The 14,953-nt window shown below is 44.2% G+C and overlaps 1 protein-coding gene across 4 annotated transcripts in view; it reads right to left on the bottom strand.

The window, feature by feature from the left end:
- The window catches only part of ELK3 (ETS transcription factor ELK3), a 97,252-nt gene that overhangs the window by 20,750 nt on the left and 61,549 nt on the right, over positions 1-14,953 (bottom strand). For all 4 annotated transcript variants that reach the window (XM_072655638.1, XM_072655640.1, XM_072655637.1 and 1 more), the window contains exon 3: positions 8,022-8,819. In XM_072655638.1, coding sequence (XP_072511739.1) covers positions 8,022-8,819 — 798 coding nt within the window. The remainder of the gene's footprint in view (positions 1-8,021; positions 8,820-14,953) is intronic.

The raw sequence follows: 14,953 nt of genomic DNA, 5'->3' as shown, positions 1-14,953 counted from the left end.
TGAAATAGTTACTGGAATTTTTTAAAGTTCTCTGACCCCAAGTTAAGAAACCCTGATCAAATGAGGTAAGATTTCTAAAGCATTTACCTGCGGTAGGCACTACGTAAGTGCTTCTCTCCCCCTTCCATTCTAGACCCTACATCTTTCTTAAGTGGAGTCTAAATAACACAGCTTTGTTTTTTTGGTTGACATATCAGACCGCTGACTCATATTGAATCAGCAGTACATGAAAATCTTTTGCAGGAGAACCACTGTATAGCTCTGTCTCTCCCATTTCTAACTGTGATGAACCCAAGCATGAGACTTGGCATTAATCCCTATTAAAATTTCATCTTTCTCGTTTCCTCCCCATGTTCTAGCCTGTCTCAAATCTCTTTGGAGCCTGACTCTCCAGTCCTTTGGCTTCAGCAGGTTAGCTTTCTTCTTGCTTTATGTCATCTGTAGATTTGATAAGCATGACTTCCAAACCTTTATCCAAGACTGATTAAAATGTTAAACCACCTAAAGCCAAGAATCGCTCCCTGGAGCACTTCTTTCCAGCAGGGATTTTCTTAACCTTTTCTGGATCATGGAGTCCATTAGCAGTCTGGTGAAGCTTCCCAGAAGGATGGTTTTTAATGTGTAAAATAAAATGCTTGGGATTACAGAGGAAATCAATTCTCTTTACATAGTTACTGACGTTTTTTAAAGTTCATGGACCCCAGGGTAAAAACCTTTGCTCAAGAGATCTCCTTCCAAGTTGACATCTAATGATCAATGATCCCTCTTTGGGTTACAGCCATTCAACCTGTCCCAAATCCAAACCACTATACTATTGTCTAGCCTCCCTCACTTCTCATCCACAAGAAAGCATTTTATTCAAATGCTATACAAAAATCTAATTGTAGCTACAGTTTTCCCCTGATATGCCACTCTAGAAACCGTGTTAAAGAAAAAAATGAGGTTAAGTCCAGCCTGACCTCAACTTAGTGAAACCATGCTGGCCCTTTATGATTGCTGCTTCCTTCTCCAGTTGCACACAAATCATTCCTTTAATCATCTGTTCTGTTGCCAAGAATTGAAGTCAGACTTACTGGGGCTATGGTGTGCAGCCATTCTCTCCACTACCTGGGAAATCACCATTTGCCTTTGTCCAGTCTGACAGCACCTCTGAAATCCTCCATCATCCTCTGAAGGCCTCTTATAAATATCTCAGCCCTAAAGCAGTACCAAGATTCTAAGACAAGCAGTGGCAGCCGGCACAAGCCAGACACCTCAAGATGGAGAGTTTTAAGGGCAAAGGGTAAACCCAGCCTACCTTATACAAGGTCCCCTGCCCGGGGCCAAAGAGAAAACTGAAAGAGGACTGCAGGGCAATTAGGTGGTGCAGTGGATAGAGCACTTGTCTGGAGTTGGGAGGACTTAAGTTCAAATTTGACCTCAGACACTAGCTGTGTGACCTTGGATAAGTCACTTAATCCCAATTGCCTCCAAAGGGAAAAAAAAATTATTAGCAATAATTGATGCATGTTTCATCTCAATAAATCACAGTTCTGTGTGACACATTGAACAGCAAGCCAAACTCAGGGTATTGAAGACCTGGATTTAAGTCCAGAGCCTGTGATACAAAATGCATGAATGACCCTGGGCTTTGAGTAAAGTCACTTCCCCCTGAAGCCCCCAGGTAGTTCTCAAATCTATGAGTTAGGGAGCTCTTTTAGAGCTCCATTTGATGGAGAGGTTCTTAGTACCAGGAGTTCCTCTGCACTGCTGATAAGGTAATACAGGTCCAGTTCCAATCCCCTATATGTACAGCCCAATGACAGAGAATTAGGAAGGCTACCCCCATAGAGAAATTTGGTCTAAGGGAGGACAACTTGATAAGACACAATCCAATTATATATTGGCTCTGGGCAAATCATTTAACCTCTTGGTGTCCCAAGTGAGTCTCTAGGACCACAAATTGCACAGTAGGTTCCCAACTACATTAGTAGGGGGAGTTTCCTCCGTGGAAATTCCTATCAGCAATGACATCACTGTTTGGGACAAAACAGAAAATCTGAATTAAGTGAGTTGAATAACTTCCTGGTTTGAATCTTTATTGGACACAAAAAGGCCAGTTTACAACTGATTAGTTTTGACCAGCTTTCCCAGAAGCTTGAATTTAGAGTTGGGAAATATCTTAAGGGGCCTCCTTGCCCTGGTCAACTGTGGATTCAGGCCATCTGGGTGCCCTGCAATGGAGAAGGAGTCACCAGCAGACAAACAAATGGTGCAATGGGTGTGCTCTTTTCACAGGCCAAAGCCCCCTCTCTCATCCTACCCCTTGCTTATCCATTGGCTGGTGGGAGCAGGACGTGGAACTTGATTTTCAGCCCCTAGGATGATGAGGAACAGCACAGCTGGGGTGGAATGTGATGGCATCCACACCCCACACATCCACACCCCACTTTATCTCATACCTAGCATATGACTACAGCCTCAAATCAGCACATCAACTAAGTAAACGAAAGAAGGATATCAGCTTTAATGGTCCAGCGTTTGGTACAATGTCAACGCTGAGTCATTGATATTTGCTTGGTGTAGCTTATGAAAACATCTCAGGACTTGACAGTTCCTACTCTGGTGGTGAATCTATCTGAGTTGGGGAGTCTGAAAATGGTGAACGAGATGGATGAATCACAGCGTTGTACCTATGAAGGGATTTTCCATACTGGGCTTGCTCTATCCTGATAAAATAAATCCAGACTGTTCCACTTCCCCCCATCACCAAAAAAAAAAAAAAAAAGTGAATCATATGTCCCGAAGAGAAAAGGCATAAAGAACTGTGGAACCCCAGTCAAGTCCCTTAAGTCCCCTCTATCCTTGGTGTTCTCTGTAAAATGGTAACAACAGACACTGATTTCACATGGTTGAAGTGAGGATCAAATAATAACAAAGCAGAATTTTTTTTAAACCCTCAAGCACTAAATGAAGGCTATTATTTTTTCCAGTTCTGAAGAAAGCTCTTTGTAAAATGTGTAGTGCTATCCAACTACTGTTATTTCAGGCGAAGGCAATGGAATCTGAAAACCTCCGTTCTGATCTTGTTTACTTTTAGACCATCTTGGGTAAGTCACTTCCCTCGTGTGTCCAGCTAAAAAGCCTCAGAGGCCCCTTTGTATTCTCAGAGTAAGCGATTCTTCTACTAGATCATAGGTTCAACTCCTCTCAGAAACCCTTTAGCCAACCCCTCATTTTACACAAAAGAAAATCTCTCAGAGACAGGAAGTGAGTGGACCACAGTCACACAGGAAGTAAGGGTCAGTCTTGAACCCAAGCCCCTGTGACTGGAATCTCAGCGCTCTTCATCACCTCAGGATCCAATGGCCTGATTGCCCCTCTGCCCCTTTCCACAGGCTTTCCTCATTACTAGGATGCTCTCCCTCCTCACACAAATTCCTTCAAGGCTTAATTCAGATACCACTGGTACCATTTACCAATGTTCTTTCTCCCCCTGTAAATTATTTTGTATTTATTTTCTTAGAGGATTAGAGATTTATATTTAGAGGGGACCTACAGTCACTAACGCCCTCATTCTAGAGATGAGGGAACTGAGACCCCCAAAATGTTAAGCAGTTTACCCTGAGTCACAGCTAGTAAGTGTCTGAGGCAGGATTTGAGCCCAAGTCTTTCTGATTTCAAGTCGGGCACCTTACCCACTGAACCAGGCTGCCTCTCACTATACAACTGTGTATATGTTATGTCCCCCCTGTGGAATGTAATCTCCTTGAGGACAGAGTCCATCTTTTCTCCTTGTATCCCCATCACCTAGCACACAGTAGGGTTTCAAGAAATGCTTGTTGAATGACTAACTGAAGAAATAAGGGGTCAGACTTCCCCTGATGGTCCAGGGGTGAAAAGGGATGGGGTTTTCTGGTCACATTCTTAGCCTGTTAGATCTCTGAAACGGTGAGGCACTAATACCCAACCAGTGCCATAATCTGGCCCGCCCCAGTCTCATCTCAGACCATTCCAAGACCAGCTATTTCTGCAACATTTTTTTTAAACTATTCTAAGAGCAAAGGAATTTCGTGGGAGGGATTTCTATAACTGTCCAAACTGACTGGCAGTTTCCAGACTCTCTTTATCTCAAACTCCAAGAGATCTGGACTATCCCTGACCCATATATCTGCCCTTAGTTTCATGACATTTTTGCTTGGTGAGAAAATACCTGGTTTTCCAATGGTATAAAAACCTGTTCTGACATTTTGTAACCTTTCCCTAACCTCTCCCTAAACCTCCTTACTCAACATGTCATCTCTGTCACTCTTTGGGCACTGACTCTGGGGAGGCCAAAGCTAGCCTTCCTCACGCTGAGATAAGGTTTTTTCAAACTGCTGTGGGCAAGTTCCTCTCCTTCCCTTAGCCTCAGTTTCTTTAGCTGAAAAAATAATAACAGCAAGCATTGGTATGATACTTTCCTGCCAAGAGCCTTAAAAACAATATCTAATTTTATCTCCACATCAACCATAGGGGGTAGGTGCTATTATTATCACCCCTATTTTACAGATGAGGAAACTGAGGTAGATTCAAGGTTCCATGATTTGCCCAGGGTATCTCAAACCAGATTTGAACTCTGATCTCCCTGACTCCAGCACTATCCACGGCCTCCAAGGCTCCTGGTTTTCTTGACTCCCAAGTCAAGCTGGGATGGGTATGAGAGAGCATCATTTCACACATAAAACAGTCTTTGTTGTGCAGTAGAAAATGTACTAACTCAGTCCCACTCCTCATGATGTTGTTTCACTTGACCCGTCTGGGCTGTTTCCTCTTTTGTAAAATGAGAAAAGTCTGTCTCCCTCTAGCGAGGGGCAGGAGCCAGGGAAAGCGCCTCCGTTTCGGGCCCCTTGGTCCATCGCTCTATACTCTAGGATTGCAACAAAAGCTCAGAGCCTCAGCCAGACAAGGAGAGGCTTCAGAGTCAAGACATGGAGAATAAAGACCAATGAGTCATGAGCCCAGAGGCCCAGCCTCCACTCTGCCACTAAGGTCACTGACTCACCTGTGCTCTTCAGTATTCTCACCTGTAAAGAATAATTCTCTCTTGGGCCCTATCCAGTCATGAAATGGTATCAGTCTAACTGTGGCTAAGCTTATTTCCAACCCCTGTGGCTGTTCTGAAAAGCTCTCCCAGGGAGGAAAAGGCCATCTGGCTGAGACATCTGTCACCCTGATGACTGCCAGAGCTGTTGGAATCGATCTAGCTCACTGGACCCATCGCCACCTCCTCCCCCACTGCTTCCCATGTGCTGGAAAGAAGGTCAAAAGAAAACAGGACTAGACTCAGGAGACAAAGCCATAGGCTGGACTTGTGGCTGGGCCACTCATGGACTGGGTGACTCTGGGCCAACTCTTTAATTTTCCAAGCCTCAGCTCTCCCATCTGTAAAATGGGAAGAGAAATACTTACACTACTTGCCTCACAAGGCAGGAAAACACTTGGTAAACTGTGAAATGCTCAATAGTAATGTAATTGCTAACATTTATATACCACCATATATGTGTATATGTATATATGCATATATATGTTTGTGTATATGTATATATGTGTGTATGTATATATGCATGTGTATGTGTATATAAAATCTCATTTGATATGATGCTAAAGATGAATGATTATTGTTATCACTCATGCTGAGGACTCAGTGGTAGAAGGCAACTTTCCCCTTAGGTCAATAAACAAACATTGATTAAACACCTCCTTATGCCAGGCACTGTGCCAGGCCCGGGAGATACCAAAGCAAATAATCCCTGCCCTCAAGAAGATAATGAGGAAATAAGGAATAAGCTAGCATTTATAAATTAAATGACTGTCATTTTTCAAAACACTTTACCAATATTGCCCAGCTAGTAAGGGTTGAAGGCTGGATTTGAATTCTGATTTTTCAGACTCCTCTGCACTTTCTAGTGTCCCCTAGAAGTCAGTCTGAACTGGGATGACAGAAGATGTTCTCTACACCTCCAGAACCAGTCTGGGTTTATCAAGGTATAATCTAGAATCTGCCCAGAGGTCTGTAGAATAACTGACTTTTGCCAGCAAGGAGACCTGGAATAGCATTGGCCTTCTCCCCTGGTTTAGAAATCGGGCATCAGGGGACTTTGCTGCTTGCTCCATGGTCCACCAGACAGCCCTAATCCCTGTTCTCTTTTCCTATTCATGGGAAACCCTAACAACAAGACTTTTCTTTCATGAATATCCATATGGCCTAATGGTGGGTCTTGCCATTCATCAATGGAGAAAGCTTTGCTCTCAGACCAGTAGACAGAGCTCTGTTTGAGAGAAAAAGATGCTGTATTTAAAAAAAAAAAAAAGCTTTGAAACAAGGTTAGGTGTGGGGTTCGAAACCAACCCAAACGATTGTGGTATAAATATTACATGTCTCTTTCTTGACTGAGTTTCACCTACCAGCTTGAAATGACTTTTTATACATCCTCAGGGGCAGTTAGGTGCGCCATATTGCATATGGCACCAGACCTGGAGTCAGGAAGAATCTTCAGTCTGATTTCAGATCCAGCCTCAGACATTTATTAGCTATGTGACCCTGGGCAAGTCACTTACCCCTGTTTGCCTCAGTTTCCTCATCTGTAAAGTGAGCAGGAAAAGGAAATGGCAAACCATTTCAGTATTCTTGCCAAGAAAACCCCAAGATGGGGTCACAGAGAGTCAGACACAACTGACATGACTAAACAGTATTATAGGGAGTAGACTGTGAGCTCTAGAGGCCAAGGTCCTGAGTTCAAATCCTGATGCTGTCCAGATGGTCATGTGACCTTGGATAAGGCACTTCCCCCTTCCCCAGGGCCTCAGTATACTTATCTATAAAAAGGGTTAGACTAAATGATCTCTGAGGTTTCTTCTAGCACCATTTATGATCCCATGAGCATTTTCAATTGCTCTACTCAAACTTTCTTAAGAAATCATGGATTTGGATTTCCCAAAACTAATGAGTATACCATTTTTTTTTGGAGCCAATTCAGCGCATGATATTACAAGCACAGAAACCAGTCCAGGCAGTGTGGTGCAATGGAAAGCAGTGGAGACGTTGGATTTGAGTCTCAGCTCTAACCCAAACCCTAGATGACCTTCACCTCTAGGTAATTCATTTCTCTGAGTCCCAGTTCTTCCATCTGTAAATAGTGATAATAATACCTTCACCAATTGCTGTGTGGCCTTAGGCTAGTCACTTCCCCAGGAGCTTCAGTTTGTCTCTAAAACAGAATTAATGAGATTATCCCTGAGATTACCCCTGTTCCCTCCAGATGACTCTAGGATTATCTCCAGTTTATCCTGTCTGTATACTGTTTGTATATGGTTGTCTGTAAGATGTCTCCTCCATAGACTGTGAGCTCCTTGAGTTAGCACTTAGCACAGGGCCTGGCACACAGTAGGTGTCACATATATGCTCATTCCCTTTCCCTTCCTTCCCTAATAAGTGCTCATTCCCTTTCCCTTCCTTCCCTAATAAATGCATGTTGTCTTGACTTCCACCAGCTGCAGTGCTCCTAGGCTAGAGCCTTCCCCTAAAGTCACCTTCTGCTTCCCCCAGTCTATAACACAGGGTTAATAGTACTGTGACCTTAAGCTCATTGACTTTTCCGAGCCTTGGTTTCCTCCCGTCATCTGTGAAATGGGGATGATGATAATATCTGCTTTGGCCAACTAACAAAGTCTAAAATGAAAATCAAAACGCTAATAATGTGTGTAAATGTGCTTTTCCATTGAAAAGAGTGTTGAGGTGTAAGTGAAGATGAACACACAGACCCCTCGAAATCGCTGACCAACATCCAAAGCTGCCCCTACAGAACATTTCCCATTTGGTTAGTGTTCTCGATGGAGGGAAAAAGAATAGTAGTCTATGTTTCCACCATGATACCCATTCCTACTACATGGGGACTGGCCTTTGGGATCACAGGGAAACATGGCCATCCAGAGTGGGCCAGGCCTTTGTCTGGGCTCAGACCAATCAGGCCCCAGAGAGACTCAGTTCAAACGGCTCTTACCTGTGCTGTGAAGAAGGCTGGAGTGAGAGATCCTGAGGGGAGGGCTGGGCTGTTGAGGGCAATGGAGCCAATGTCGTTGCTGGACAAGACCAGCGGTGGGGCAGAGATTTCCAAACCTTTGGGTTTTTTAGCCTTTGGGGGGAGAGATGGTGATTTTGTCTTGGAGCCCGAGGAGAGATTCAGAGGCTCCAGAGAGTCAGAATCTCGGCAGCTGGACTCTAGGAAGAGACTTCTGGGTTCAGAAGGGAGCGGGGAGTCCGGGGACAGGGAAGGGGACCGAGAGGAGGATGGGGAAGTAGAGGAAACACTGGCTGCACCAGGCAACATTAAGGAGGAGATTTTTGCTGAGACGGAAGATGTCAAAAAGGCCGAGGCAGCTGCAGCCTCGGAGGTGGATGGCAGAGACACCACAGGCCTCATGACTGGCTTCTCTGTCTTATTAGTCACAAACCTGATGACCGTCCTGACCTCATCCACTGGAGGAGCACCTCCATCCAGCGGCTCCTCCAGCTTCTCCATTTTAATGGGCTTAAAAGTATCTGGCTGGGTCTGGAGGGAGTTAATGGTGAAGGACGAGTAGAGGCCCGAATGGATGTACTCATTCCGGCTGGCACTCTTGAGGGCCGACAGGCTGTGCTTGTGGGGGTCTCGACCCTCAGAAGGCACTTTACAGTCGCCGTCCTGCAGCAAGAGGCTCTCCCGACTCAGCTCCACTGCATGAGGGTCCATTTTGAGGATCTCGGGGAAAGAGACAAACTTGTACACGAACTTCTGGCCAATCACCTTCTTGATAATGTTCTGTGGACACAAGAGGAGAGATGGGAAGTGTCAGGCCAAGAAAGCAGGTGGAGCAGAAGCAATGGCGGGGCTGCCGAATCAGATCGGGCAGGAATTACTGCCCTAATGCCCAAATCACATTCTCTTCTATGGAACCTTTAAAACAGGTATGTAAATCTCCAAAATTAACATCTTTCTTCAAAAATTTCTGCTAATTCTAAGAAGCGTTAGGACAGAGCTCGCCCCCTCCCCTTGGGCCACTTCTGTTCGCTGCCATATCTTGGGCTCTAACCCACATATCCACTGACTTAATTCCATTGACTCCACCTGACCTCATCCTCACACTTATGCTAAATTAATGCCAAAAACAATTTGCAAAACCTCATGGCCAACATAAATTAAAAATGCCCCTAGGCCACATAGCCAAATGTTTGTAGTATTCTTCATGGAAATTTGTGGTCACTATCTCAGGAGCAGAGACAAAGTAAAGAGAGTGACAGCCCTGGACACTTCCTAGCTGGGTGACCCTGGGCAAGCCACTTAACTCAGTTTGCCTCAGTTTCCTCAGCTATAAAATGAGCTGGAGAAGTTAAACCATTCCAGTATCTTTGCCAAGAAAACCCCAAGAGGGGTCATGAAGAATGAAACATGACTGAATACAACTAAACAATAATCATCCCCCAGGCGGAGTCAAGATGGCGAAGTAGAAAGACACACATACACATAGCTCCGAACCCACAAACCACAGAACAGCTAGAGGGGACCAACCCAGGGCAAATTCTGCACCCAGAGACCACGGAATATTGGAGAGAGGGAGATTTCTGTTCCGGAGAGACCTGCAAACCTCTCACGGGGGTCCTTCGTGCTGTGGACTGGACGCCGGGACGGGGAGCAGAGGGCAGCCCTGCCGTGGCCACGACACCGTGAGGAAAAGATCCGAGAGGGCTACGGGGACGGGATCTCCAGCAGCCACGTGGGTCCCCCCACCCACAGAGGGACCTGCAAACCTCTCACAAAAGGTCCGTCACGCTGCAGACGCGGAGCCCAGCCCGGACCTGCGGCAGCCGGGGCTCCGAGAGGCACAGATCTGAGAAGGCTCCAGAGACGGGATCTCCAGCGGCAGCACAAGCCCCCCCACCAACAGGTGACTGACGGGGGTAGGTGAGAGAGTCTCTTTGGCGGGTTGAGAGGGGAGTGGGGTGCCCCCATGGCTCGGGCCCCCCCAGGAGATAGAAGCTGAGAGGCGGCTACAGACAGGGGCTCCCCAAACGGGCGGGAGCCTGGATCCATTGTGGAAGGTCTGTGCATAAACCCCCTGAGGGAACTGAGCCACAGAGGCGGCCCTGCCCCTGACCACCTGAACTTAATTCTCACACTGAATAGCAGCCCTGCCCCCACCAAAAACCCTAAGGCGGGAAGCAGCATTTGAATCTCAGTCCCCAAACGCTGGCTGGGAGGACCAGGAGGCAAGGTGGGTGTGAGGAGAACATTCAGAGGTCAGGTCACTGATTGGGGAGAATGCCCAGAAAAGGCAAAAGAAATAAAACTATTGAAGGGTATTTTCTCAGAGAAAAGACACTTCCTCCCTTCCTTTCTGATGGGGAGGAACAATGCTTGCCATCAGGCAAAGACACAGAAATCGAGGATTCTGTGTCCCAGCCCACCCAATGGGCTTGGGCCATGGAAGAGCTCAAGAGGAATTTTGAAAATCAAGTTAGAGAGGTGGAGGAAAGACTGGGAAGGGAAATGAGAGGGATGAGGGAGAAGCATGAAAAGCAGATCAGCTCCCTGCTAAAGGAGAACCAAAAAAATCTTGAAGAAATTGGCACCTTGAGAACTAGCCTAACTCAGTTGGCAAGGGAGGTGCAAGGGGCCAATGAGGAGAAGAATGCTTTCAAAAGAAGAATTAACCAAATGGAAAAGGAGATTCAAAAGCTCACTGAAGAAAATAGATCTTTCAAAACTGGAATGGTACAGATGGACGCTAAGGACTTTATGAGAAAGACAGACATCTCAGAACATACCGCGCAGATTCGAAAAATGGAAGATAATGTGAAATATCTTATTGGAAAAACAACTGACCTGGAAAATAGAATCAGGAGAGACAATGTAAAAATTCTGGGACTACCTGAAAACCATGATCAAAAGAAGAGCCTAGACATCATCTTCCATGAAATTATCAAGGAAAACTGCCCTGAGATTCTAGAACCAGAAGGCAAAATAAATATTCAAGGAATCCGCAGAACACCGCATGAAAGAGATCCAAAAAGAGAAACTCCTAGGAGCATTGTGGCCAAATTCCAGAATTCCCAGGTGAAAGAGAAAATATTGCAAGCAGCTAGAAAGAAACAATTCAAGTATTGTGGAAATACAATCAGGATAGCACAAGATCTGGCACCCTCTACATTGAGGGATAGAAGGGAATGGAATAGGATATTCCAGAAGTCAAAGGAACTAGGACTGAAGCCAAGAATCACCTACCCAGCAAAACTGACTATAATACTTCAGGAGAAAAAATGGTCTTTCAGTGAAATAGAGGACTTTCAAATTTTCCTGATGAAAAGACCAGAGCTGGAAAGAAAATTTGACTTTCTAACACAAGAATGAAGAGAACCATGAAAAGGTGAACAGCAAAGAGAAGTCATAAGGGACTTACTAAAGTTGAACTGTTTACATTCCTACATGGAAAGACAATATTTGTAACTCTTGAAACATTTCAGTATCTGGGTACACACACACACACATGCACACACGCACACACACATAGAGACAGAGTGCACAGAGTGAATTGAAGAGGATGGGATCATATCTTAAAAAAAAAAATGAAATCAAGCAGTGAGAGAGAAATATTGGGAGGAGAAAGGGAGAAGTTATATGGGGCAAATTATCTCTCATAAAAGAGGCAAGCAAAAGACTTATTAGTGGTTGGATAAAGAGGGGAGGCAAGAGAAAAACATGAGGTCTACTCTCATCACATTCCACTAAAGGAAAGAATATAATGCACACTCATTTTGATAGGAAAACCTATCTCATAATACAGGAGAGTGGGGGACAGGGGCACAAGCAGGGTGGGGGGGAGGATAGAGAGGAGGGTAGGGGAGGAGAATGTAATACGAGGTCGACACTCATGGGGAGGAAAAGGACCATAAGAAAATAGAAGTAATGGGGGACAGGATAGGATGGAGGGAAATATAGTTAGTCCTATACAACACAACTAGTATGGAAATCATTTGCAAAACTAAACAGATATGGCCTATATTGAATTGCCTGTCTTCCAAGGGGAAGGGGTGGAGAGGGAGGGAGCTAAAGAAGTTGGAACTCAAAGTGTTAGGACCAAATGTAATGTTCTTACCACTGGGTAACAAGAAATACAGGTTAAGGGGTCAAGAAAGCTATCTGGCCCTACAGGACAAAAGAGAAGACGGAGACAAGGGCAAGGAGGGAGGATAGAGGAGAGAGCAGATAGGTCACAGGAGCAATCAGAAAGCTCGGGTTTGGGGGGGGGGAGGGGATAAAAGGGGAGAAAATTTGTAACCCAAAATTGTGTGAAAATAAATGTTAAAAGTTAAATAAAAAAAAAGATTTAAAAATTAAAAAAAATTAAAAATGTTTCATTCTGTAATAAAAAAAAAAAACAATAATCATCCCCTCAGAGGCATCCTTCATTCTTTATAGGAACATAGATTCCAAGCGGAAGGCAAGTAGCTTAATATGGAGGATCTTAAATCCAAGTTGAAAGTGGCATTTACAGATTGTCTAATTTTAGATGAGCAAACTGAAAACCAGAGGTTCAGATGGTGAATCAGCCACATCTATTAAGCGTCTACTGTATGCCAGGCACCATGTTAAGTGCTGGGGATACAAAGAAAATTTTTTAAAAAGAGCCCACAGTTTAATGGGATCTAACAGACTGATCTAATGACTTGGTTGGGGGGGTCAGAGGGCAGGAAGGGGTAGCACTGGGCTCTGAACGTTGCCTGTGTTTTGTCCATACCCCAGGCAGCAGTCCAGGTGCTGGGCAGACACAATTTCTCTTCTAACTTCATTTACAGATAGAGACAGAGTGGTGTGGTAGATAGAGTTCTAGACTCAAATCCTGCTTCAAGTACTTACTGACTTGTTGGTTTTGGTAGATGGTTATATTCATTAACAACAACTATAAAAAAGTAGGAAAAGAAAAGGCTTTCAAATGGGAAAGTGAAGTGAATGGTAGAAGCTTCCACCATAAACAACCACAAGGTCAGGGCCTATCAGATGTGAAGTGGAGTCAGGAGACAGGGGAGCTCACTGGTGGCCTGAAATATTTCATAGCAGTGAATAAGGGGATGCATGCTTTTTGTTGCCTGGCAACCTGGCAAGAGGTCACCCATAGCGAGCTCCACTAAGTAGCTCATCGTGTTTTTAGGACGATCAAACACATCTGTCCTACCTGGTAGGCACTGAATTAGCTCATTTTTAATTCCCCATTAAATTTTGATTCACAAGAAATGGCTAGCCTGTCTGTACGGGTATTTGGAGAGATAATAATGGAATCGGAGATGGGGTACCATTATGGCGCCAGAGGAAATGAAAATTCAACCCAAAGGGAATACTTTCCACCCTGGGGTGGAAAAGCTAATGACGTCTTTGGACTATCACTTCAATTAAAGGTTTTAGATCGAAACCCCCTAGTGAAAAGGACCAGTATGATTATGCATACAGGAAGATGCCAGTAGAATCCTTCACACTATTAATAACAAGGCAGTCCTCTCCCCTCCCCCCATTAAAACTCATGTGTTTTTATTTCTGTTGTATTATAAGTGTGTTCTAAGATTATTTCATAGAATCAAAGAACCTTAGGGTTGGAAGACTCCATGGCTTGCCTCATACAACTCCTATCAGATACATGTGAATCCCCATGTCTTCCACTAAATATAATATCCCAAAGAGGAGACCCACTGTCTATTTCCCTTGTGCCCCCTTTTTGACCCCACCTCATCTTATCATCCCCCCCATCCCTTCCCCACACCGCATTGTTCTATACCCAGTACAGAACAGATACTATAAAGATGTTGATGACAGCTGTGAATTGGCCCAAACATTTCAGAAAGCAATTTGGGATTATACCCCCAAAGTCACCAAACTGTGCATACCCATTAACTGAGCTATACTACTACTAATTCTAGATCCCAAAGAGATCAAAGAAAGAAGAAAAAGATCCATATGTACAATATTTCTAACAGTTCTCTTTGTTGTAACAAAGAACTGGAAACTAAGGGGGTGGCCTCTTGGAGAATGGGTCAAAAAATTATATAACATGAATATAATGGAATACTACTGTACCATAAGAAATGATGAAAAGAGTGGTTTCAGAGAAACCTGGGAAGACTTGTGTGAACTGATGAAGAACTGGACAAGCGGGATGAGGAAAACAATTTACACAATCAGAACAACACTGTTATGGAAAACAACTCTGAAAGACTTAAGAACTCTGATCAATTCAGTGACAAGCCATGATTCCAAAGAACCTATGACAGCATTCTGTCCATACCTTCTGAAAGAGAGGTGATGGACTCAAGAATGAGAGACATTGTTGGATATGGCCAACAAGGGAATTTGTTTTGCTGAGCTATGAATATTTGTAATAAGGACTTTGTAAGCTTCTTGAGTGTGGTGGCTGAGTTATATCTAACTCTAATTCCATTTGGGGATTTTCTTGGCAAAGATACTAGAGTGGTTTGCCATTTCTTTTTCCAGCTCATTTTACAGATGAGGAAACAGAGGCAAACAAGGTTTAGTGACTGAGGCCAGATTTGAACTCATGAACATGAGTCTTCCTGACTACAAGCCCAGTGCTCTATCCAATAGTCTATGAACTTTGTGAGTATGAATTACAGAGAAGGTTCTGCTCTGCGTTGGTAGATGGAAATTCCTCACCTGTAGGTTCCCTGTACTAATACTGCCATGAGTCTTGTCCCTTTTCCACATATTGGGATTTTTTACTCTTGTTCATCTTTAGCATTGTTAATATTGAGCTTTTTAAAGAGTGCTTATTTGTCCTCTTTATTTCAGCAGAACTGTGCTCAAGCATTTATTATTGACAGATTGACATCTGTTTAGACATTTCTGATGAGCTGGGGAAACACGGTTTTATTCATTTGGAATTAGACAAGAGA

This window comes from Notamacropus eugenii, chromosome 3, assembly GCF_028372415.1.
Source record: "Notamacropus eugenii isolate mMacEug1 chromosome 3, mMacEug1.pri_v2, whole genome shotgun sequence".
NCBI lineage: Eukaryota > Metazoa > Chordata > Mammalia > Diprotodontia > Macropodidae > Notamacropus > Notamacropus eugenii.
The sequence above is the reverse complement of the archived record's forward strand: the minus strand, read 5'-3'. Positions and strand labels throughout refer to the sequence as shown.